This window comes from Drosophila pseudoobscura, chromosome 3 (assembly GCF_009870125.1).
Source record: "Drosophila pseudoobscura strain MV-25-SWS-2005 chromosome 3, UCI_Dpse_MV25, whole genome shotgun sequence".
Lineage (NCBI taxonomy): Eukaryota > Metazoa > Arthropoda > Insecta > Diptera > Drosophilidae > Drosophila > Drosophila pseudoobscura.
In genome coordinates, this window is record NC_046680.1 from 12,390,467 (window position 1) to 12,414,903 (window position 24,437).

Here is a 24,437-nt window from a genome sequence, read left to right on the forward strand (position 1 = left end):
TTTATTACGTGAAACGCAATGAAACCCTACATTCTTATATGCGTACATCCGACTTGAATTCGAAATGATTAATGTTTTTTTTTGTATAAGCGTTCACGTGCAAAATGTGAATAAAACCTTATTATACAATTATCCTTCACAGACTAAACGAAAGCTCCGCAAGCCTTGCATCAAGTTTAATTATACTTTATTTGTTCATTCTTCTTATCGTACAGAATTTTAAGGTTGACTTTCCCCGTTCAAGAGCAGAATGGTGTGGCTGAGAGACTGATGGTTGATGGGGGCGGCAGGGTCCAGGGTACAGGGGGCATGGGACAGAGCACACTTAATTTTCCAGTTGGCGTCCTTTTCTTCTTTTCGGGGTTTTCTCTCTTTTCAGGGGAATTTTCACTTAAAGTTAGAGAAGAAATACATAAATTTCTTTCGTTTTTTTTTTGGAGGATGCTCTTTCTCTGTTCCTTTTCTTCTGTTAGTAAATTTAATTTTAAACGTGAAACGCAGCACATTTCGATGGTTGTTGTTGTTGTTGTTGTTGTTGTTGTTGCATGTTGCATGTTGCTGTTGGTAAAGTTGTATTTGCCCACTTAAATGTTCCGCCTGCCATTCTCGTGCACACTGCAATGAAAATAGTGGAGCGATGGCAGAAAGCCAAAGGAAAACATAATTAATGAACTTTTTAATGAACAGCAGATACAGCTGAATGAAGGTTGGTGTTGGTGTTGGTGTGGTTGTAGATGCGGATGTGGATGTGGATGGTGGATGGTGGATACAGGATGCAGGATGACGCGCGATATGAGATTGGATTGGGATAAGTCATGACACAATTAGTAAATTAATAAACAAGTATTTTGTTGGTTTTTTGTTGAATGTCGAGTTCCGTTTAATTTGGTTAACCATCGATAGAATGAAGAGCACAGATGCACGCCGTAAGAAGACAAGGGATTTATTGTTATTAGCAGAGACCAAACAACAAAATCACTAGTCTTCCATACGGAATACACTCCCAGGAGAGGCCAATCGGTTAGTTAGTTTGGATGGAGCGATTTGATTTGCGAGTTAAAATAGACGACATACGATCAAGCACTTAGCACACTGAGGACCCACGACTTGAGGCACCGTTTCCGAGTTAATTGCGCACAGAACTAGCTTGACAGTGAGAATGGCAATGGAAGTGGGAAGGGGAAATGGGAATGGGAATGGAAATGGAAATAGGACTGGAGCGTGTAATGTGTGTGATGTGTGGTTTCGGGTTAGTCAAATGAGAAGGAGTTGAGTGCATACTTTGATCTGCTTAGTCTGTTTGCGACACCAACCTCTGTTGCAGCAGATACTGGGCCATTTGTATTTGCTTGGGCGTGCCCGAGATGGTGATTATGCGATCGTTCGAGTTGGGCAGGGGCTCGTCGATGGTTATGTACGCACTGGACTCGTTCCGAATGCGGCGGATGCGGCCGCCTCCCTTGCCGATGATGGCGCCAGCCAACTGCGAAACAAACAAATCGTAATGATTAGCAATCAAAGTGGTCCAAAGATATGTCTGATCCACTACTCACCTCCTTTGGAATGGTGACCTGTGTGCTGTTGTTGGGGTCATGACCCTGCGGCACATTGGTTGGAGCATTCGGGCTCCCGTTGCCGCCGCTGCCGCCGCCAGCGTTGAATCCACCCGCGCCATTAGCACCGCCCAGGGCTCCAACGCCCCCGTTGTTGGCACTGCCGCCGCCCAGGCCGTTGCCCAAGGCGCTGTTGCCGCCCTGATTCTGGCCAAAGCTGCCCAGACTGGGCAGACTATTGGTGCCGCCCTGGCTCTGGCTGAAGTTGCCGAGACTCGGCAGGCTGTTGCTGCCCTGGCTCTGGCCAAAGCTGCCGTTGTTGCCTCCAAAGTCACCGGGACCGCCGCCAAAGCCGTTGTTGCCAAAGCTGCCACCACCGCCAAAGGGTCCGCCGCTGCCTCCGCCAAAACCAGCGCCTGCAAAGCCGCCAGCACCGCCAGTAGCATTGCCGAAGCCATCCACATCACCGCCACCGCCGTTGGCCCACGGGTTGATGAAGGGATTGTCCCGCTGTCCCATGCCGCCACCTCCGCCGACTCCTCCTACGCCAGCGCCTCCGGCGCCTGCACCAAAGCGTTCGGCTCCACGTCCGCCACCGCCACTGCCGCGTCCTCCGCCAGCATTACCGCCGAATCCTCCGCCGTTGCCGCCACCAGCAGCGCCACCAGCACCAGCCGCTCCTGCTCCCCCGTTGCGGTTGCCTCCTCGCTGGCTGGGTCTAGTGCTGCCACTGCCGGTGCCATAGCCGCCGTACTCATCCGCATAGACGCGGTCGAAGTTCATCGGATCATAGTTGTGGATAGCCCCCTTGATGGGCGTGTCCCGGGTGAGGGTGATCACCTCGCGCACCGCTTCGATGACCTGGGCCTGCTTGCCCACCGTCTGCACCACGCGATCTGTGCTCTGCGGAGCCACATTGGAGAATACCTTCAAGAAGCGGCAGCCGATGCGCTGTAAGTGGATAGATCAGAAAGGAGATTAGTTTCTGCGCTTTGAGGTAGAGTTTCTGGAAACACGAGTAGTATCCCGCTGAGGCCCTGCTTTGCAGCCTTAGGCTTGGGCCTAAGCCTAAGCCCAAGGGGCTATCATTTCCCAGAAATCAGGACAAAGGACGACCCGCACACAGACACAGAGTCCACAGCAAATCTATTCTGGTCAAGGTCTATTGAGAGCCGAGTTCAAATCAATTTGGCCATGACACAGACACTGGCCCTGGCCGTGTCCCGTACCGTCCGTTTCTGTACGTATGTGTGTCCTGTCGTGCATCCTGCCACAGCGGGCAATGGCTCCTAATCATCATGAAGCAGCAGCTGTCAGACACAGGCACTGAGAATGAGGTCTTCTACCTGCGCGCCATCGAATGTTTCGGGGCAGCTGCCTTCTGCTGTTTCCCTCTCGCTGGCTGCATGTAAAGTGGCAGGAAGTTCTTCTTGCCTCTGCCTCTGGCTTTGCCTGCACCCCCCGACCCCTTTTTTGTCTGCGGCGGAAGTGTAAATGGGGAAATTCGATAGCCACTTAAGAGGGGAAGCAGGTGGGGAGCGGATGGAACAGATTTCTGTTTCTGTTCGTGTGTGTGTCAATGCCTGGAGTCCTCAGTTCGTCCCGCTTCCGTTGCAGGGCCTTCAGGCCTCTGTGTTCCGCTCCCTGCTTTGTCGTGCCTGAACACATATTTCCTTAGTTTTTCATAAATTTCGTTGGTGCCGCCTAACTGCCTGCCGCCTGCCGCTTGATGATTGCATCATTCCTAGGCCCATTGCGTGCTCCCTTCTCGACTCTCTCTGTCTGCGTGTGTGTGTGTTTGTGTGTACGCGTGTGTGTGTGTAGCAATGACCAAAGGCTGCGTCATGTTCCCTTCGAGCTATCCGGTTCTATCCTCTACCCCCTCGGCTACAGCTACTCCCAGGCGACAACTCGTTGCGTGTGCTCCAGACAACAATGGCGACATCAAAATTCTGAAGTGTTTCCTCGGCCCCCTAATTCCCGCATGCCTTCATTCACATCACATCACCCTTGTGGCTCAAGGGGCGCACAGGATGTGGAGCCTTATGAATGGCCAGGCCAAAAGCGTTGAGTCACACAAACACAAACACAAGCATACATAAATGAAAGAACGAGGTCCGACGAGCATTCCAGCGACCCTGAGAATCCCTGAATCAAAATTATGAAATTAAAACATGACAACGGACTCGTGCTCCACCCCCTCTCTCTGCATGGCTGACACACATAGATCGAATATTAAAATACAAGAAAATAACATAGCATACTTTTAGCTGTCCCACAAAACGAGACCAAATTTATTGGCCTGGGCGTGTCGCCGCCTCTCCAAATCTATAGTAGTTTTTAGTCCCAATCAAACGAGAGAAAATCATTAAATTCGTTTCGAACTTTTTTTTTTGTTTGGCGCCGTCATGGGGTCACTCTTGGGTCCCTAAAGCGCCACTGAGGCATGTGCAACGTGGGATTAGATATGCCAGCAATTGTATTAATATATCTTTGAGAATCTCCAACTACTAACCGATCATTAGAATGTGTAAATAATTAGTTTATAGAACTTTTGTCTATACCTTTTATTAGTTTGTTATCCACTTTGCAATTGCACACCATTTTCCACTGAATTTGAGATTATAGATGTATTTAATTCATATTTTTTTTCATCACTGTTTGCTTAATTATGTTAACAGCAGGAGAAGCAGCAGCACCGACTGCTGACAGATAGACGGAGAGAAGAGTGGAACAGTACCGTGCGCGACCAGCGCCAATGTCGAAATAATTGGGTTCAACGATTGCCAGTTGCCATGTAAGGAGACGGAGACGAAGACGCAGGCAGGACGTCGGCAGAGCACACACACACACACACAGAGAGAGAGAGAGAGAGCGGGAGAGCGGGAGAGAGAATGGGAAAGAGAAAAAAAAAATGGAAGCACATACAGAAAGGCAGGCAGGCAACAGCATGTGCGTCTCTTCTTCGTCTTCCGATGTTCGTGTGTTAGCATGTATTTGTGTCTGTTTGTGTGTGTCAGTCATGTCAGGCCCAAAAAGGATACGCAGGCTGCTGTGTGCGGCAGCTGCTGCTGCTTGTGCTCCTACTTCTGCTCTTGCTCTTCATCGGCAGCCGCCGACGCTCTTCGCTGCCGCTCTGCTCTGCTCTGCTCTCGCTGGCAGCAAACGGAACCGGTGTATTTTTCATTTCGCCTCACTTAAATGTTTTCGTTTATTTTTTGCTTTTGGGTTTGCTTTTGTTGTGCTGTGTGCGCAGGCGCAGATGAGGGGGACAACAAATACAAAACTGAAAGTAAATGTTTTGGGCATAATCAAACAACAACTTTACATAGTTTTACACACACCCACACCCACACCCACAGGCAACTACTCAAGGGGCAAAGAGCGGGCAGGGGGGGCAGCATCATTAACAACAAAAATCGCATTCAATTGATATGCAAAATCTTTAAGTGATTCATGTATGCATCGATGGTGCTCCATTAAAAGATTATAGGGGATTACCAAGGCGCCTTAGATCCCCCCAGCAGCAGCAGAAGAATAATGAGAGGAGAAGGGGGAAGGGATCATCCCAAGAACGCCGTGGTGGTGTGGGGAGAGGGGGAGACGCATCTCTCCCAGCAAAATGCAATCAAAATTCAATTACGACGGCAGTAATTAAAAAAACTTTTACCAACAGCTGCGGACACGACGATAGCAAAACAGTGCAAAACGGCCACACAAAATATGCCAAAAGTTGTCGACTTTAAATGAAAAACAGATACCATTTTTGTGGCCAAAACTGTTTTACAGACACACGCACACACAAACACACAGATGAGGAGCAAAACTGGAGTACAGTTGTCCAGTGGTGTATCAATTACGGATGTATGTTCCGTATAACACTCGTACTCTTCAAGTGGCTGAAGGAGAGAGCAGAATGGGGAAGGATGCCACAAACAAGCCGGAAGTGTGTAGAACCTCCAAAATAATTTGATGCCATCGGAAAATAAACCGGATATTGATACAACGATACAACTTCCCCTGCTATAACCAAATGATAATCACAAAACTTCAGCAGCCACAGACCGCCCAGATGTTGATGCCAGGACGAAATTCGTCCAATGAAGTGGGCTTTTTTCTCGTCTGAGAACTGTGTAGCAAGTTTTAATTTATGGGAACCTATGAAACCTATAAAACTTCGCATTCAGATAGCTGTATTGGCTTGTCTTTCAGCCAAACTATTCAACTATCCATTTTTCCTTTTTATATTTAGTACATACGAGATGTTTTAGTTGCATTCTCCGCCCTTTCATCAATGTATTTTCTAGTTTTGCTCCTCTACTCCACTAAAAGGTAATTTTACCAACTTCAAATAGTATTTTTTTGTTTGCTTCTTATAAGTATGCGTAAGAGTGTGCGTAGCACCTGTTTGGCATTCATTAAGGCGAACAGCGTGCAACAAATGTAAGCCTCAGGGGGCAGGCGGCAAGCGGCAAGCAGAGAGAAAGAAGAGCGCAGGAACAAAGCCAGACGAGGCCCAAAGGCACGTTCAATCCTCGAATGCATTTTAGGGCATTTCTGGATTTACAGACAGACGCACAAAGGATGACGGCTGCAGGATCAGTCGTCTGTGTGTGGAGTCGTAGTAGAAGCAGCTGTCGCTCATTATTACTGCCGCTGCCGTGGCAGATGCCATCTTCCCCCGCTCCTTGCCGGCTGCCTCCTTGGCACAGGACAACATTTTAATGGGGGGGCACACGGCACACGGCACACAGGCTTGAAACCTGACGACTGAGCTCTCTAGGCACCCAGTAGCTATCGACGCACTATAGGGGAACACATGTCCGGATAATGCGACAGATCTGGCGTTCTGCAAGTTCGGGGGAAATGTGTATTAAAAATAATCTGGAATAGATTCCTCCAAAGACGTATTAGAAGCCAGAAGTAAGCAATTACTTTAACCTCAGGCTCGGTACTCGCTTGGCAAAGGGAGACCCGAACGTAAACCGGCTTTGCTGCGGCCAAAGACAGAAAGTCAGAGCGGGAAATGGCAGAAGACAGAAGACTAAGGGAGAATGGGGGGAGGCCGAATGGCTGACTGAATGGAAACAGCTGCTGGCCAGGCCAGGCCTTGCTGTTGTTGCTCTTGCTGCTGCTGCTGCTGCTGCTGCTCCTGCCGTTGTTCTTGCCGCAACAATGAAGATGGAAACGAGGACGACTTCCTTTTCAGCACAGACTAAAGAAAAGGTACAAATGTATAAACGACAAACACATGCTTTGAGGCAGACACAGTTGAAGATGCTGATGCTGCCCCACGGATGCTGATGCCGATGCTGTTGCTGCTGCTGCTGCTGCTGCTGGAGGCTGATCATCATCATCTGCTGTGGCCATCAAAGCAGTATCTCAGACGACGACAGCTGCAAGGATGCTGCACGTATAAGAAACCCATAATAAAGGGAAGGAGTACGAGTCTCAGGAGGAAGCTTCTTTCTGCCTGCTGCCGTGGACTTGTTGACCTCCATAGAAGTAGTGCAGCAGCAGCAGCAGAAGCAGAGAAATATGAATATGCATGAGGAGCATTTGGGGCGGCTTCAGGGGGAGAATAAGTGTGCGATATTATATTCAGAGCTGACGGAAGGGGGAAACAAAGCAAAGCAAAGTAAAGCGGAGCAGAGCAGAGCCAGAAAAGCGCGCAGGACATTCCAATTAAAATGCAGACCCACTTGTCGCTAATTAATGAGCACCCTGCCAGCTCCACCTGCTGCTGCTGATTCAGCTACTACGCCTGGAAGGACATGCGTTCCACTTAACTGCACCACGTATCCTAATTGAACGCAGCAGCACCTCTGATAGGGGAGACATTTCTGATTATTTTGAACTTGCGAATTGCGCAATTGAAAAGCGTTTGACGTGCTGCCTCCTAGCTCCTGCCTCTTGCCACATGCCGACCCAACCTCACGTGTCAGCCGTTCTGAATGCACTAGACGAAGCTCGAGCTTCAGCTTCAATAAAACGGCAGTGACAAGTGTGTTATGCAAGAGTTGTAGCAGCAGACGTCAGCAACAGATTCCTCCTCCGCTGCATGAGCATTCACACAGACTCTTGGCCCTCGTATTGGCATCCATTCGATCGATTCCCTAACAGCATCGATGGAGATGCATTCTCCTGTCGCAAACAGAGACCTGCACGCGGAGCAGCAGGCAGAAGCCAGCAGGCGACAAGCAGCAGGAATTTAGTCCTCGTACAAAGTTTTCGATTTAGCCAAGCGCAAAGTTATTTTGACGGGTTTCAACTTCACGTGGCACTCTCGCAGTCGCAGTCGCCGTCGCCGTCGCCGCCTCCCTCCGCTGCTAGGAACGTCAAAAACATGTCAAATATTCCCACGTATCAGATAGCCTGAATGACACTCCTCCTCCACCTCGTCCTCAGGCATAGCATAATAGTTATAAGCCCAATTATGTTAGACTTCATGCGAGCGTCATGGTTGGCCAGCGATGTCCCTTGACCGCAGGACACTCGGCATGGGTATGGCGATGGGGGATAACAGGATAACCGGCAAACAAAGGACACGCACCGCGGACAGACATCTGCGGGGACTCAAAAAGCGGAATAGCGGAAATGCTTTTCAACTAAATATGTTATCAGCAAAAACATTCAAAACGTTATACAAAAATGTGCGCCAAATCACGAACACGAAATGTATTTTGTTTTGCCGAGCATCGGTCCCAATCTCGAGGAGGACGAGCAATTATTTTGTTTTTGCATTCTCGGGCATTCTCTTTTACCAAAGAATACATTTCGAAGCAATGGGAACAACAGGGAGCAAGGACATTCCCATTTACAAGGCAGCTACTCTGCCTCCCATTGCCACCGATCTGTGTCTACTCTGTTTTGAGAGGAGCCCAGCTACACCGCGACAGTACGGAATGGGAATGGAATTTGTTTGCATTTACTCACATCGCGTATCTCCTTGATCTTCTGTCCACCTTTGCCTATAACGCAGCCGGCCAAGCTCTGATGGATCAATAGGCGCACATCAAAGTCCTCATCGCGCTGGATGCGAGGAAAGGATAAAACGAGTTATCGTTTGTGAGAATCATATCACGTTACACTTGCGCCGCGCCACTTACCTCTTCAAAGTATTTTAGCATTTCGGTGATTATCTCCAGAGTGGCCTCGATATCCGCCGAGATTTGGATGGTCCTGTGTTCGGTGTTCAGCGAGCGGTTAGGCGTGCATAGAGATTTTTAGAGGATGTTAAGTGGTTAGAAAAAAAAGAGAGAAAGAGAGAGAAAGAGAGAAAAGTGAGGGGAAAAACACATATTAGAATTGCAGATAAACTAGAAATTAATTCAGGTCTAAAAATGGCCTTCTTTAATGTTGGGAGAACTAGAGAACAAACTTTGCCAGATAGAGAATCGGTGATAAAATAGATAGAGAACAAGAGGGAGAGAGATGGAGATTCCCTCCCAAGTGCCATTCCATGTCATATCATATATCACAAAGTACGAGTAATACCACCACAAGGACACACAAGACGCTTGCTGGGGGACTTGGGATGTCGGCAAATGGATGATCCCCGGATCTCAGGATCTCAGACCTTTCGATTCTCGGTTCCTTCAGAGTTTAAGCTCAGGCCGTGCATTTGGGAATGGATTGGGTTAAATATGGCACATGGTACGGGGTGCATTGTGGATTAGTATGCGATTAGGATTAGGTTTTTAGCGAGAGCGAGATCAAGTTAGATTCGGGCTAAGAAGGCGACCTTCTGGGCATCACAAACTACACAAACTGGATACTGGATACTGGATATACTGTGGATACTGTGCGCCTGGCATACGTAAAGGCATGGGAGGATACAACACACAATATTTGGATAAATATTTGGATATAGCGCATACAGGACAAAGACAAAGACAAAGATATATGTAGATCTATGCAATATGTATGGGCTAAGGCTAAGGCTAGGGCTGACAAGAGCTCAAACTCGATTGGGTTTCGGTTTCGGGTTCGGGTTCGGTTTCAGCTCGGTTCTCGTCAATTCAATTTCAATATGGCTTGTACAGGAGAGATGCAGATTATATAGTATCTAATTATTGGTAAGGTTAAAGATTTGTATGTGGTTTACCGTTCGGGGCCTTGGGAATCGTCGACAGACACAGCTGCTTTGTACTGTTTGTGCCACACAGACGCGCACACATACACATATATATATCGAAGACACGGGCGGATGGGCGGTCGGGCGTTATGTCAGGCAGGCGGGCGGGCAGACAGGCGGTCGGTCGATGGGCGGGCGGGCAGACGGTCGGTCGGTCGATGGGCGGGCGGGCAGACAGGCGGTCATTCGGTCGATGGGCGTAATATACATATATGTATATATTTTTTACATTTGGTTGATTGATACGCCGTTTGTTCACGCCATAGAGACATACATATAGACCAGGTACATCGCAAGGAGAAGGGACAGGGCCCAAGCATCCACACAGATACAAACGTACCGTACATATATGGGAATATGGGTTCATAGACATATGCATATACATCATTTATACATGGATGTTCAGATATCAGATTATATCGATTCGGCATTTGGTATTTGATATTGGTATTTGGTATCATCGGGCCAGTTCAGATTCAGATTCAGATACAGATTTAGATTCGGGATTCAGATTCAGATTCAGATCGATCGGTTACCCAGTACCCGGGTGGGACATAGACCAGAGACCATGGAGACCAGCGGTGCAGTGACGGTGCGGGCGGGCGGTTCGGGCGATTGTTTTTGGTCGGTTCGGTTGAAGATTTTGTTGGGCGTGCGAACCGACGAATTATTATATTTTTTATATATATATATTTTTTTTGTTTCAAACAATTTGTTACATATATGGGGTGTACGCAAGAAGAGAGAGAGAGAGAGAGAGAGAGAAGAGAGAGAGAGAGAAAATTGTTCATTTAGTTAAAAGGTTAATTAGCGTGTAAATCTATCGGTTTTATTGTTTGTTGTTGTAGATGTTTCTTTTTTTATTGTTGTTGTTGTTGTTGTAGTTCTTGTTCCTATTTAAGTTATAGTTCACCAAAAAAAAGGGGGGATATTTCTCCAAGTTTCATTTAAAAACAAAAAAAAGCGCCTGTAGTATATTACATTTCGGATTCAGATGTTTCTGGGATTACACACATTTCTTATCTATTGGTTGGAACATCCTTTTTGAGAAACGAAACGATAAATAAGAAGAAACCAGAGACAATATAGACGGTAGAGACGTTAGAGAGAGAGAGAGAGTTAAGCTGAGTGGCAGACACCCGTTAGTAAGTGAGAAGCGTGTTTAATCTTATTTCGATTCCTCGCTGCTGCAGAGAGAGAGAGAGAGAGGGAGAGAGAGACTGGCAGGATCCGCTTACAGAGACAGAAAGAGAGATAGAGAGGGAAAGAGTGGTGGGGGTGGTGGTGGTGGTAGGGGTATGGAAGGGCAGACCAGACCGGCACAGAAGACAAGATTTGGTTCGGTTTTGGTTTGGTTCTTGGTTCGCCTCGCTTCGGTTCGGATTGGATTTGGATTGGAGCTCTCGTTTCTGAAGTTCCGAGCGGGGGTTGGGGTTGTGGGGGTGGTAGAGACAGGATGCGAGATAGAGAGACAGTGACAGAGAGTTCGCAGGAGAGAGAGACACACACGATGACAGAGACAGAGAGACAGACGCTTTTGGGATGGAATCTCGATTGGGTTTCGATTTGCCTTCAACTTTCTAATTTTTGTGGTGCAAAAAACAAATTATAAATGTACTTGTAAATAATACTAGACGCTTCAATTGTGATTGTTATGCAGATTTTTGTTCTTTTTTTTTTTTCTTTTCTTTTCTTTAATTTTGTTCGTTTTCTTTTCTTTTTGGTTTTTTGAGTGATTGTCGTGGGTTGGTGGGTGGGTGATTTCATATAGTACCTGAGTCCTCATCTTCTGGATGTGCTGTCCTCCCTTGCCAATCACAGCGCCAGCGATCTGTCAAATAGAAGGAAACATAAAGAGCGAGAACGAGGGCGAGGGCGAGAGAGGAGTTTGAATAGCAAAGGCTCTCCAAGGATCCCAGGCACTCTCCAAGCACTGTTTAGCATACTTACACTGCTTGGGATTAGTATGCGCACGGTGTCCTCATTGCGGCGGTTGCGCTTCTGGTCCTGTGGTCCGTCTCCTGCATCGTTCATTTCACGCTTCATTCTTATTCTCTCTGCAAAATGTACAAGAACCGAATATATATTTTTAATGGTTTGCAGCTCAGTTACTGTGCTGATCTCTGGTCGCTCGGAATCGAACTGACAGGCAGTGCGGAGCGGATCGGATCGGCAGCGACAAATAAATCGATGTGGGCCGATCAGAGTCACAGATGTGGCCTCAGGCGTCAGGCGTCAGGTGAGTGTGTGTGCAATTAAATAACAATTCAATTCAAGCTCTGCTTGGATCCGACGATTCGAGAGCCACAGCTGCAGCTGCAGCTCCACATGACCGAGATCCATTCGTGAGCCGACGCTGGGTTGCATCTACGCCCTATGCCACAAGCCACGGGAACCCCCCCACCCCTCCTCCTCCTCGAAACAGAAATGGCGGAAATGCCAGACAGCCAACGCTCAAACAGAACTCTATTTATACAATACTCATACGGCTGCCACAGCCACTGCCACTGCCACGTTCTGCTTGCATAATTGAGAGCAAACGTGTGGAATATACAATTATACAATATTTAACGAGAAATTATTCATTTACATAGAAAAACGCCAAGAGGCTGAGACTTTGATCCAACTATTTGTCGGGGGCTTTGTCGGTGGACTCTCGGCTGCCCACACAAAAAATTTTAGCACTTTAGGCCTTTGTATACCCTTATAGCAGCGGACTTTCAGTTCTAAAACAGATCCGTCAGAACGTCTTTCAATCTATTAGATAGGTAAATATATTTGCTATTTCATCTATAATTCTGTCTAGCCGTCAATCTGTACAGCTCTAGCATCTAAACCTCTGCATATCCATCTTTTTCTACTACATTTATCTGTACTTCAGAATTGTAAAATAAACCTGCTGCAAGGGTATTTAAAATGTCGCCCTCTAAATGCTCAGCTCTCTCTTTTCTGTTGGTATTGTTTTTTTTTTATGGAGTTTCCACATGTCAAAACATCAATTGTCCAAGCTGCTGCTGCTGCTGTTAAGTTGTCAAAAATCTGTCGGATATTGGTATAACAATGGCCAAAGCGGCGGTTGAGGCAATGGAAGATTAAACGAATTCGTCGAGTGCCCCCCCGAGTGACTCAGCTTGAAATTGAAATTGGAATTTGTTGAGCGAGACTGTACTACAAAAGTACTGCAGAGGTGTTAGATGTGTGGGCAGAGCTTGGGGAAAGGGTCCACTTTTGAGATGCGATTATTATTATTCATCAAATAGAATATTGTTGGAAAAACTAAGAAAACTGAGAAAACGAAGAGCACGTCTCGTGGCGGGGGCATATAGAATGATCTTGTAGTCCTTCACAGAATTACCTTCTTTTTCTTTTTTGCTTTTCAAACAAATATCACAGTGAATCACTTGAATATTTTTATGCTTTTATTCGGGTACATCTCACAGACTTCCAGTCACATTCCACTGACTTTTCAAACATTTCCACTCGACAGTTACATAATACTAAGACTCGTCTATCGTCCAGACGATTTCAAAGGAGAGCAGAGGAGCAAAGAGCACCGCTTGTGAGTCCTGTAGAAAAACTAATGAATAGTAGACACCAGAACGGGTGCTATTTATACGAAAAATCCTTCGATATGGCATCCTGGGGGCTGGCCAATCGGCAGCTATTGGGGATCGGATATATGACAGCGGAAATCGCCGACCAATAGAATTCGTACAAATGTACCAAGTGACAATACCTCAAAAAGGGTAAGTGCCCGCCTATGGCGTACCGGATGCTAGGCAACCGGGATAATTGTACTAGACTGACCATAACACAAATCGTTCTATAGGGGAATACAGAATACCGAATATATAGAATAGACTATTCCTTCCCTATGTACGAAACGTATCGAAGAATGTATGGGACTCGTGTACATACAGCGATATTTGTGGGGGAGGAAGTGCATTTCTGTTTGGAACACATATGTGGAGCAGAGTATAGATTCTTTATATAAGAACACATAGTACTTTGTATGTATTACATACAGGATGGATGATATGCTGAATTTCCCCACGATATTCATTTAACATTTAATTAATTAAAAAACTTATTCATGGAGAGTTGCAGAGGGATCAAAAGTACCACAATTTCTCTTTCTCTAAACCCTAGAGAGTGGGTAAGTAAGAGCAGATTATCTGTGGTATTAGGGACCCGGTCAGTTCTGGACATTTTTTTTCTATGGGAAAATTTTTGTTTGTGTCCTGGTAGGTCACCCTGTACAAGAACTCCCATTGCTCCACCTACGCTCAAAACTTTGTACATTATATATTATATAGAAATTTTCTATATGCATGTGTGCATGTACATGGGACTGCGTAATGAATTTACAGTTTGGCGTTAGACTAATAACCGGAGGAGTGGCCGAGGGGGAGGGGGAATAAATAGTGGATAGTGGACTCCCTTTTGGAGGAGCAGAAGGTAAAGAACTGCAGCCTTCGTGCAGTTTTCTTTGAATTTTAGATGAAACTTCAGCTGATGTTTTCCCATTATGCATATTTTAGGTGGCAGGCACCAGGAGGAGTAGTAGTCGTCGTCGCAGCAGTGGAAGGCAGGTCGGTCCTAACCGTTTTTCTAAGATATCAAAGCGTTTAACTATTGATAGAGTCCAATACATGTCCCTGCACCCCTCGGTGCTGGGTTCCTCGGCTAAATGCCTGTGAAATGCAACAAATTGCGCTGACCTGGACAAATATCATTAGAGGGTCTGTGTTCTATCTACGAGTAGAATATGGATGTGGATGTGGTTGGATGAGGCGGTCATTAGACTGCAAGCTGCACTGAGCGAAAAAGCGAATTCAACTATTGTTTCTGAGAGCGGAGATTGTCCAGAAGATTGGCCCCACTTTCCAGCACCTTGGTGGGCCCCTGCGGTGCTGCACTGATTGCATTCTGCGGTCGGTGCGAGGACAGTTCTCGTTTCGCAGGAGCATACGATACGGGTCCTTATTCCCAGTGTACTGTAAATGCATTATTCAAGTAATTGCTGCAAAATCGACGAACAGTAGCTCGTCAAAGGGAAAGAACCCAGAGTCCATCCGTTCCATGTGCCACCCATAAGACCATCCTCGGCAGACGCAAGTCCCATCCCCGCAAGCAGCCTAATGAAACTCTGAGAGTTTGAACAGCCGTTCCCAGGAGCTCAGAGATCTAATTATAGGGACAATTTCAATGGCCTCAGGACGAGACCGATACCGGGGCCCAGGCCCAGGCCCAGGCACCGTCGCAGGCACAGGCACAGGCACAGGTCAAAAGGGCATTAGAAACTTTGTGTCTGCAAGTGCGGAAGTGGGCAGAAGATTGCTTCCCCTTTGCAAGCACCTTTGATGCCCCGCACTGATTGCATTTAGCGGTCAGTGTGGGAAATGCTCTCTTAGCGAACGTAAACACAGCTTCCCAGGAGCAGGTCCCCAGGAGCAGGCACAAGAGAGTAGGAGAGTGAAGCGAGGCTTGGAATTCCTGAAAGTGACACAAATGACAGGTAAGCAATTATGTGAAAATCATTTGATTGCTGTCCACATCCTGTTCAAATAGCCTTTGACAGCGCACACGCCGCCGTCCCACCACCCACCGCCCACCGCCCACTATCCAACGGTTCGTACTGCCCCTCCCCCACCCTACAAAAACAACAACAAATGCAATAAGGACAATAATTTAAGCTGTTCGTCCACCGGGCGAACGCGCTTGAAACTTTTTTTATACAATACTCGTGTACATGCCCCCCGGGCCCTCCACACACACACACACACACACACACACACAGGTGCAAACATACAGGTGACCACAAAACAAAAGAAAAACAAGAACAAAATAAATGTAGAGAGAAGGAGAGGAGAGGGAGAGAGCGAAAGGGGATCACATGTCCAGCGAGACGTGGCGAACCACATGAAAACGCGGTTCGGGGCTGCCCACCAAAGAGCAAAAGGAGTCGGGTCACACACACACACACACACCCACACACACATGCACGCACCCATGTCCCCGACGCTCTTATGCTTTTCCTACGGTGCCTGCTCTTTTCCAAGCATTAGAGATGAGCACGTGATTCGCGTGTATTATCGTGATAAATGTTGTGATCAGCATTCCAGGCTTACCGGCTTACAGATGCAGCTATAGAAATCTGGTAAGATCAATTGTAGTTACTTACATATGTATATTGGACACTAAGGGAAGATACTGTGTCCGATTATTGTCTGTATACTATAATTTTGAATATTCAGCCTGGCTACTAAATATTTTTTTTAAATCGGAATAGAATCTCGTATACTACTATAACTGTTGTTTATTACTAATACTGGTGTGTGTGGGCATCAGTAAAGTCCATTTCTTTCTATCCGTGGCCGCGTGTTGTATCACGTTGTCATCTCTGCTATTTTTTTTTTTTACGTATGTGTATCCATGGCTATCCCTTTTCTGTCCACCTCCGCCGAAACCCCGTCACATTTCCTTTTTTTTTTTTGCCAGCGTAATTGGGCGGTGGGTATATGCGTTCCAACTCTATAATTTAGCGGAAAAACAGCTAATGGACGCCATGGCCAACAACAACACAATATAACCCACCCCCACCCAGAAAGTGGAGCAAAGAAGCAGGGCAAAAGCGGAAATGCATACAATTGACAATTCTCATCGTCCGCGCTAGAAAAATAGATAGCCGCCCCCTTTCAGCCCTGTATCTATCTGTGTGTGTATGTGAATGTTCATGTGCTGTCCACTTCAAGGCTTTTATGGACATGTCAGCGTGCTTAGCGAGCCAAGTCGGGAGCCAGCACCAGCGCCAGCCATCGACATCGCGTGTGTCTCTTTAGACGGGGGTGTGGGAGGATAGTAGTTGGTGGTGGGGTCCCTGCTGGTCCCTGCGCTAATAACTAATGTGCTTATGGCGTGTGCCGTCTTCCTGTCCCGCTCGAACCTGTCCTATCCTGTCCTGTCCTGTCCCAACTTTCACGGAGAGCTACAGTAAAACTTGTCTTTGGCTGCCAGCTCTCCTTGTCTCCGCCCCAAAATTTGTTGAATTATTAAAAGACTTCGATTGAGAGGTACTTTGCTTCCTCCTCCTCCCTCTACTCACAAAATCCTTCCTCCCTTTCGTTCCTTGTACCTTACCTTTACCTTTATCAACTATCAACTGCATCTTGAGCCATTCATCTTTAGCTAATTAATTGGAAATCCAAGAATCATTGTGCAGCAGAAATAGAAATACCACACCAGTCAAGGCTTCAAAATCAATAAAACTCGTTCGTTGACGGGGGTAAGGGGTGAGGGGAAACGTGTTTCAAGTATTATTTTACGATTTGCATACAAAAAAAAAAAAAACAAAAAACATTTGCGTTGTTTCGCTTTTTCATTCGTCATTCGAGAAGACAAAAGCTATCAAAAATATTCATTGTGTGGAACATATTTTTCGATTGTGATTGCGAATGGGAATTGGCCTGAAGAGGCCCCCAAGAAGTAGGGAAAGAGAAGAGAAGAGCGATTACAATCGAAGTTGACTAAAATGTTCGTATTTCTTTCCCTATGTACCCCCATATTGTGCATACATAAACCCAATAGATACTTATTAGATATATTTAAATGCGGGCAAAGGGAACCGACATTTGAACTATCTGGAATGGGCATGGGAATGGAACTGGAACGATAGTCATATGGGAAATCATCAAAGCGGCCAACATCCGACAACGAATTGCGGTACAATGACAGCATCCCAGCTCCGTATTATTTGTTATTTATTTCATTTTCCCATGCTCAGCTGAGTGCATTGGAAACAAGGCGAGCATCATACATTTTACATGAAATATGGGAGCTCCGCTCCTCCACCAGAGATGGACGTGAGTTGAGCACGGGCAGGCATAGAGAAAAATTACCAGTCCAGAGGCCACAATGGATTGAGTGGAGTTTGCTATATAAATTGACATATTAGATATAGTAACCCAATCGATGACATACATATATGAGAGAGAAGATATATTAAATTTATGGCTTCCAAGTGCATTTTTTTCTGTTCGTGCAGAGGCTTACACGAGTACGCACGAGGGGGAGAAGATCACATCTCTAGCTCCTATTTACGAATATACAAGAGAGCACACAACACACAAAGAGGAAACCAACAACAGCAAAAACAAGGAGAGAGAAAACGATTGCGAAAGCATATGAGTGTGTGTGTGCGTCTGTGTGTTCTAAAATATAGGCCGATGATACACCCCTCTGAAGATAAATTTGTGGGCATTTTTGCAAAAGAACAAACATAAGCATAGAGCGGATACCTACTTGTCATGTTTTTTATTCAACGATGACAAACACTCAAAAGCCCGCTCAATAAGCTGCAAAAAACATAATGGAATTCAGTATTTACTAGAGAATTCAGTTCAATGTCAATGAACGCGCGCAAATAGCTGGGAAATATCTACGCGATTGCTTCATACGAAAAAAAAGAATGCCGACACTACATGCCATCCTCGTCATACGTGCACGGGAGCAAACACACCAAACAAGGCAAATAAAAGCGAATTTTTTCGCACAAAACTGGAAACGAAGTTGAAGCAAAAGAACAAGAACAAGAACAAAAGCAAAAGTCGAGTCCCATAATTGGTGGGAAAGGGAGGGAGGCTGTGACTAAAGTTAAGAGTGCCAGTGGGTGATGAGTTTTGAAGGGGGGGTAGGGGGCAATAATGAGGTGTGCCCAGGTTGCACTCACATGTTGAAGATGGGTTTGTTTCGCTCATTAACACACGGCACGCCAATACATATGTATAGGAGCACACACAGATAACTCCCTTTCTCTCTCTCTCACTGTTCGACTCGTCGATAGATGCTGGAGCAACAACAACCGTAACTATGAATAAAATATAGGTTAGGCCTCTTCCTAATATGTAAGTGGCCGAACGTTGAACTCGACTTGTTGTCGGCTCCAGCGAAGCGTGGGAGCTGTTTCGGAGCAATAATATCAGCGGGGAACGAGGGACAGAGGGACAAGCAAACGAAACTATTTTGTTTTGATTTTATCTCTGCCGCAAAAAGAAAGACAAATAAATTATAATGAAATTATATGCGCCGGCATGTGCGGTTGAGCGGGCGCTCCTCCCCCCGCACCTTGTGGGTAAAAGCGCGTGGAGAAAAATAAAACAAAACAAGAGACTGAAGCGGATGAGACAACACAACGGCAACAACAACGGCGGCGGCGTCGGCGACGGCTCTGTACCTGGGGCCAAACGAATGCCGGCCTGAGAGCGCAAGGGAGAGGACAAGAATGCGAGTGTCTGGGTGTGCTCGGGTGGTTGTAAATGTAAACGGAAGCCAAAAGAACGATCTGGGCTGCGTACGGGAGGGGGGGGTCCAAAGACACTGGCGGCGAAAAGTGAAGAAAAATCGGCATTCATTGTGTGTATTGGCAAAACTTTTCACAGAAAATGTATCCGGGAAAACACAACACTGCACACACACATTCACCCCGTTTATTTGGCCCGCAAATTCGCTTTTTTCCCGTTTTCCAGCGCGTCCCCAGGCATACACTTACCTAGCTGGGATGGTTTGTCGTAGCTGCTTTTGCGTTGCTACAATTCAAATGTTTCTCCGGTAAGCAATGCACACAAATGTTTTTAACCACGATCTGGTTTATTCAGCACTAGCTGAAAATATTATTATTCAATTGTACAGAAAAACACACGAGAATGGGAGGAAAAATGCACAAAGTTAGCGATGAATTGCAAAATGGCGGATTATCGGACTTATCGATAAAGCGAAAAGGCGTTAGTGGCAGCAGCCCCATTAATAAAATATACGGTCTGACACTCGGAAATATACCAAAATACAACTTCTCATTTTCAAAATATACCCTAAAAAGACTGACGAATTAAAGTTATATTATACATATTCCTCGTTTTTAATATTCCGTCGAATATTACTAGCTAGATATAACATTTAGCCATGCCCACATAATTTTACCCGAAAAATGAAACAATTTTCTACTTGACTGGCTGGTTTTAAATATTCTCTTTTATTAGATTGTGCCTAGAAAAAAGGTTTTAGCGAAAAAGGTTAAACAAATAAAACTTAAGTGAGCAATCGTTCCTATTGCTCAATTTTGATAGTCCGTTGAATAATGCTGCCCACATATGCCATTGATGAATAATTTTTGTTCAAGAGTAACTACTTTTAGGCACTTCTTTTTATTGTATTTTGACTAAAAGAAGGTTTAAACTAAAAAAACAGTCGCAATGTTGTCACGTCAATGTTGCTGGTATTTGAAGTTTGTTGCCTGTCAACCGGAGTATGGCCATTTGTATACCCTATTTCATTAATTTTATGTAAAGACACAGTTTTTAAAATTTATATGTTGTAAACGTATTCATAAATTTGAATAGTTTCCTTTATATCCAGATCCCTCAGACTTTAATTGCAAAATTTCGTTGAAATTACTTTAAAACAGAGACTGACTTGTTTCTGCATTCATGAGAGCCTGGGATGACAAACATTTCCGCAATTATATAATATCTTTTTCCCTAGGGTATTGCGAATGTGGCCCATGTTGCGGGACATGCTGCTCGTTTTCTCTGGCCCATACAGATTAAATGTTGCCAGCAACATAAGACGTAAGAAAACGTAGTGAGTATGGAAAGTCGGACATTGTTGAGCTGAAAAAGGACATTGTGGCGAGCAGAAATCCCTCAACAAAGAGAGATATACCATACAAAATAGAGAGCAATTCCCAAAAAAAAAACAGCAAGTCCCACCAAACTTGAGCGCCAAAGTCGAATTGTTTGAAAGTGAATGAGTGACAATGATTAAAATGCAATCCAGTGGAAGGTTCCAATCCAATCCAATAAATGTTTTTTCGACAAGATATGCTGAGAGATATGCTAAGATATGCCATTTGCGCACTTCAAAATAAAATTTAATATAACATTTCTTAAGTATATCTTTATATACCGATACACCCCCTCTAGGTCACACACCTTGGAACTTTCTTAGATAGTACCGGATAAGCGATATTTTATTGTCTTCAGTATTTTGTAGTATTTGTAAGACGCGTTATGGCTTCCCCAAAACTGGTCACACCTAAATACGCCACCAAAGTGCATTTTTTGAATTAAATCGCATTTTGTTTGTAAATAAGTCAAAATGTCTGAAAAGAATGCCGAACCAGACCCCGAGGACATACAGGCTGCCTACAATCGGCACAGCCAAATTGTGCCCGAGGTGAAACGGGCCTACCAGGAAGCTATTTCTAAAGTTTTTGCCGATCTCAGGCATGTGCAGATTTCGTCAACTCGTATCACTTTTTTTGTTATTAATGGAATATATTTCTCCCCATGCAGTGCCGAGGATCTGGCTCCCTTTGCTGCCATTCACGCAGAGCACGGGGACACATACTTGGCCACCGATGAATTGGTGGCTGCCATGCGCCACAAAATGACCGCCATATTGAGCAAGTTGAACCAGCACTTCTTCGACAGCAATGATGCAGAAAACAAGTTGGTTGTACTGGAAATGCTCAAGGAGAAGTTCGCCCCCTACGAGGGCCACAACTGGTCTGTCCTTCGCCTATACTTGTCGCCATGCACGCCCTAACTTGCTGTCTGCCTTTTTTTTAGGAACGTCAACTGTCTGTCCCCGGAAGAATACACGCGTCCGGTGCGCATGCGCCTCTTGGATTCCAGTATCCGCGTGATGGAGAGGGAACTGGCAGCACAGGAAAAGGCCATTGAGGTTTGTCTTCTGCCCAATCGCCACTAGACGCGACTATTAATTCGTAAATATTTCACTGCAGGTTGCTGTGGCCAAAAGCAAAGTTAACCGAGAGCGCTTACAAAACATTCAGAACGAACGCGTTAAAGCGAACGTCTCGATGAATCAGAAGATAGCCCAGTACGCGGAAATGGAGCCGAACCTATTGCAACTCGAGCAGTCGATCAATGATTCTTTTTTGCCACGAGGCTTCGATCCACTATAATAAGATATTGTTTTGTTAATATAACTATAACATACATATAATGTTTGATGTTCTTTATGTTCTGGTTCTCATGGTTCTACTCTGAATAGCTAAACATAAGGCATTCCTTCAGGCTCCCAGATCTTTGCAGTGTCTTTCAAGCGGAAGTCATAGCAATCAGGGGGGCTCTAGACTGCCTACAAGCGGTTGCCGTTACGGCAACCAAGCTAAACATTTATGTATAGCGATTTATAGCCAGGCTGCGATCAAATCGCTAAGTGCGATTTCCTCGAACTCGGCCACCGTGGCAGACTGCCGCAAATCTCTGCACGAGATGGCTCAGCAATTTGCTATTAGCCTGATTTGGGTCCCGGGCCACCGGGACATCGAGGGCAACTGTATACGGACGAGCTGGCCAGATCTGGCACTACAATCCCCCTTCTCCAAGACAAGGAGGATATCTGTATGCCAATGGCCACATGTAAGCTCATTATAAAAGAGCAATACATGCGACTAACAAAAGATATGTGGCAAATAGTGCCACGATGTCACGCAACTCGGCAAACATGGCCGACCATGGACATGAAGCGCACCTCCGAGCTCCTCAAGCTAAGCAGGAAAAGGTGCAGCGTAGTCATACGTTCCCTCACGGGACACTGGCTAATAGGCACCCACGCTAGCAGGCTGGGGGCCGCACATAACGATTTTTGTCGCAGCTGTAGAAACGAGGATGAGGAGGAGACAGTGGAACATGTGTTCTGCTCCTGCCCAGCTCTCAGCAGAAGAAGGCTACAGCACCTGGGCTCAGCCTTTACACACGACATCTCAGAGATGTCCAAATGTCCCAGGAAAATAGCGAACTTTGTGAGAGCATCTGGATGGGATAATTACTGACAGGAAGTAATGATCCTATGCGGTATCACAACGGGCCGAAACCGGCCTAAGCCTCAACCTAACCTAACCTAACCATGTTCTGCTTGTGGTTCGATGCAGCATGTGCTACAGTAGATTTTGACTCTGTAATGTACACGAAATTGTTTCCGTGTTAATGTGCCTGATTGCCCGGCGCTACTAAATGGAATGCAAAATGGAAAGAGCTTTGATATTGGTCTGCACTTGAAAGAGTGATGGTCATCCGGAAAATCGGGATGAGCTCATTAATACACACCTATGTATACAAGGCCAGACGTGTTAGTGTGTGATTTTTACGCGACAATTGTCGCTTAATTCGAACTCTTATACATATATGTATAGCCGCACACTTACGAGAATTTTAAGTGCTGCCTATTTTTTACGAACAACTTTGTTAGTGAGTGCTTCTTTGCCGCATTTAGGCTTAAACTGCAACGAAATAAATTTTTCAGAGTCGATCATTGATCAGAATCCACCCACATGATATATTTTCTTATTCCTGGCGTATTTTTTTTCGGCGGGGCCGGGTCACCAATACTTGTGAGATTTAAAAGTGCTACCTATTTTTCGAACTGTCATTCGATGTCGCTGCGCTAGCAGCAGCAGAACCCTATAAATTCAGTGGCATGGGAGGTTTCGTTCTTTTCGATTTCCAGCAGTGAGTAAGTGAGGAGATGAGCTTCATGAGCAATAAGAAATAAAAAGTGAAATAAAAATTTTTTGCACAGCACATGCGCAGCGTTTTGTGCAACATAATTTGTATCGGTTGATTCGGCAAATAGTGTATGAGAGCTGAGAGTTATCTTTTAACTGTACGAAAGGTCTTTCCACCCATTTAAAGTTTGCGGAAAATTGTGTATTTGCCTGTGCGCGTGTGCGGCGGCATCACCGCGTCGTCTACTAGAGCGCCATTTTGTTTTCTTCATTTAATTCCATCCGCGGCGTAGATTTGCTCTTTTGCAGTTTAAACGCAACAATTTTGCAGACAGCAATCTGGGGTGAGCATTTTAAATATTTTATAAAAACGACCAATCCAGATCGACGCTTGAAAACTTGGCAATTTTCGCCGACTTTTCAGATCCATACATGCATACATATGTATGTATGTATGTATTTATGTACGTGATGCCGCCGCGCCATTTTGTATAAGAATTCAGCCGCATGTTTGAAGGCTTTTTCACATTTGTGGCGAAATTGTAAAATCAAATTGGGTTCTTTATTTGTGTATTTGTATTAATAAAGCTTGATTTGATTTTCACATTGATCCAAATTTGACATCGAGCTTTAAAACGCGACAGTCAAACATGTGCATTTGTACAAAAGTGATTTTTTTTCTCGCCGTTGCCGTTCCAGTAGAATTTTCGGGAAAATGCTGTTCGGATTGGATAAAGTTTGAATATTTCCACAAATAGTATATGACTTGATTTGAAAATGGAACCGAGCATAGACCTGCACATGCGCAGCGCGTCTGTTACACATACATATATTTTTTTAATTGCAGACTTAAATTTTTCAGATAATCGTGTTGTTTCCTACTCGTTTAGTACAAAAATTTACATTTGAACATTACGGTTTCGATTTTAACATTTAACCAAACCTGCCAGCGCGTCGGGTATACATACGCAAACGTGTGATTCCGCCATTTTCAAAGAAATTCTTGCTTCGTACCAAGCATTTTGCAACGTCCGTCGTTCTCCCTGTCTCTTTCTCGCGTCGCGTCGCTTAAACTATGTATGTATGCATTTTGTACATACGGTTAAATTCAAATGTAATCGGTTCCCAAACGCTCGTTTCATGTTTTCATTTTCTCGAATTTTCACGTTTAGTTATTACAGGACACGGTTTTTCAGATTAACCAACAGTTTGTACATTT

The 24,437-nt window shown here is 45.4% G+C and overlaps 2 protein-coding genes and 1 long non-coding RNA gene across 7 annotated transcripts; 1 reads left to right on the top strand and 2 right to left on the bottom strand.

Moving 5' to 3' along the window:
- Positions 1 to 170: 170 nt before the first annotated feature.
- Positions 171 to 19,469, bottom strand: HnRNP-K (Heterogeneous nuclear ribonucleoprotein K). Of its 5 annotated transcripts, none has more exons than XM_015184465.2 (9): positions 19,238 to 19,469; positions 11,641 to 11,747; positions 11,465 to 11,521; positions 9,661 to 9,704; positions 8,663 to 8,735; positions 8,490 to 8,585; positions 1,554 to 2,504; positions 1,314 to 1,483; positions 171 to 615 (listed from the first exon to the last, which is right to left on the bottom strand). In XM_015184465.2, exons 2-9 carry the CDS (start codon positions 11,734 to 11,736, stop codon positions 585 to 587), a joined length of 1,518 nt encoding a protein of 505 aa, XP_015039951.1. In that variant the 5' UTR covers positions 11,737 to 11,747; positions 19,238 to 19,469; the 3' UTR covers positions 171 to 584. The 5 variants fall into 5 exon arrangements, with proteins under 5 accessions (XP_015039951.1, XP_015039950.1, XP_015039953.1 ...); XM_015184464.2 differs by having other exon boundaries at positions 1,282 to 1,483; XM_015184467.2 differs by lacking the exon at positions 19,238 to 19,469 and adding an exon at positions 15,875 to 15,999.
- Positions 3,815 to 4,111, bottom strand: LOC117183638 (uncharacterized). Its single transcript, XR_004468767.1, has 2 exons — positions 4,069 to 4,111; positions 3,815 to 3,992 (listed from the first exon to the last, which is right to left on the bottom strand). It is a non-coding gene; the product is annotated as an uncharacterized lncRNA (long non-coding RNA).
- Positions 19,470 to 20,724: 1,255 nt separating the features above from the next.
- Positions 20,725 to 21,714, top strand: Nnf1a. Its single transcript, XM_002138496.3, has 4 exons — positions 20,725 to 20,969; positions 21,039 to 21,251; positions 21,315 to 21,429; positions 21,491 to 21,714. The coding sequence occupies exons 1-4, from the start codon at positions 20,842 to 20,844 to the stop codon at positions 21,671 to 21,673; spliced, it is 639 nt and encodes a 212-aa protein (XP_002138532.3). The 5' UTR covers positions 20,725 to 20,841; the 3' UTR covers positions 21,674 to 21,714.
- Positions 21,715 to 24,437: the final 2,723 nt, after the last annotated feature.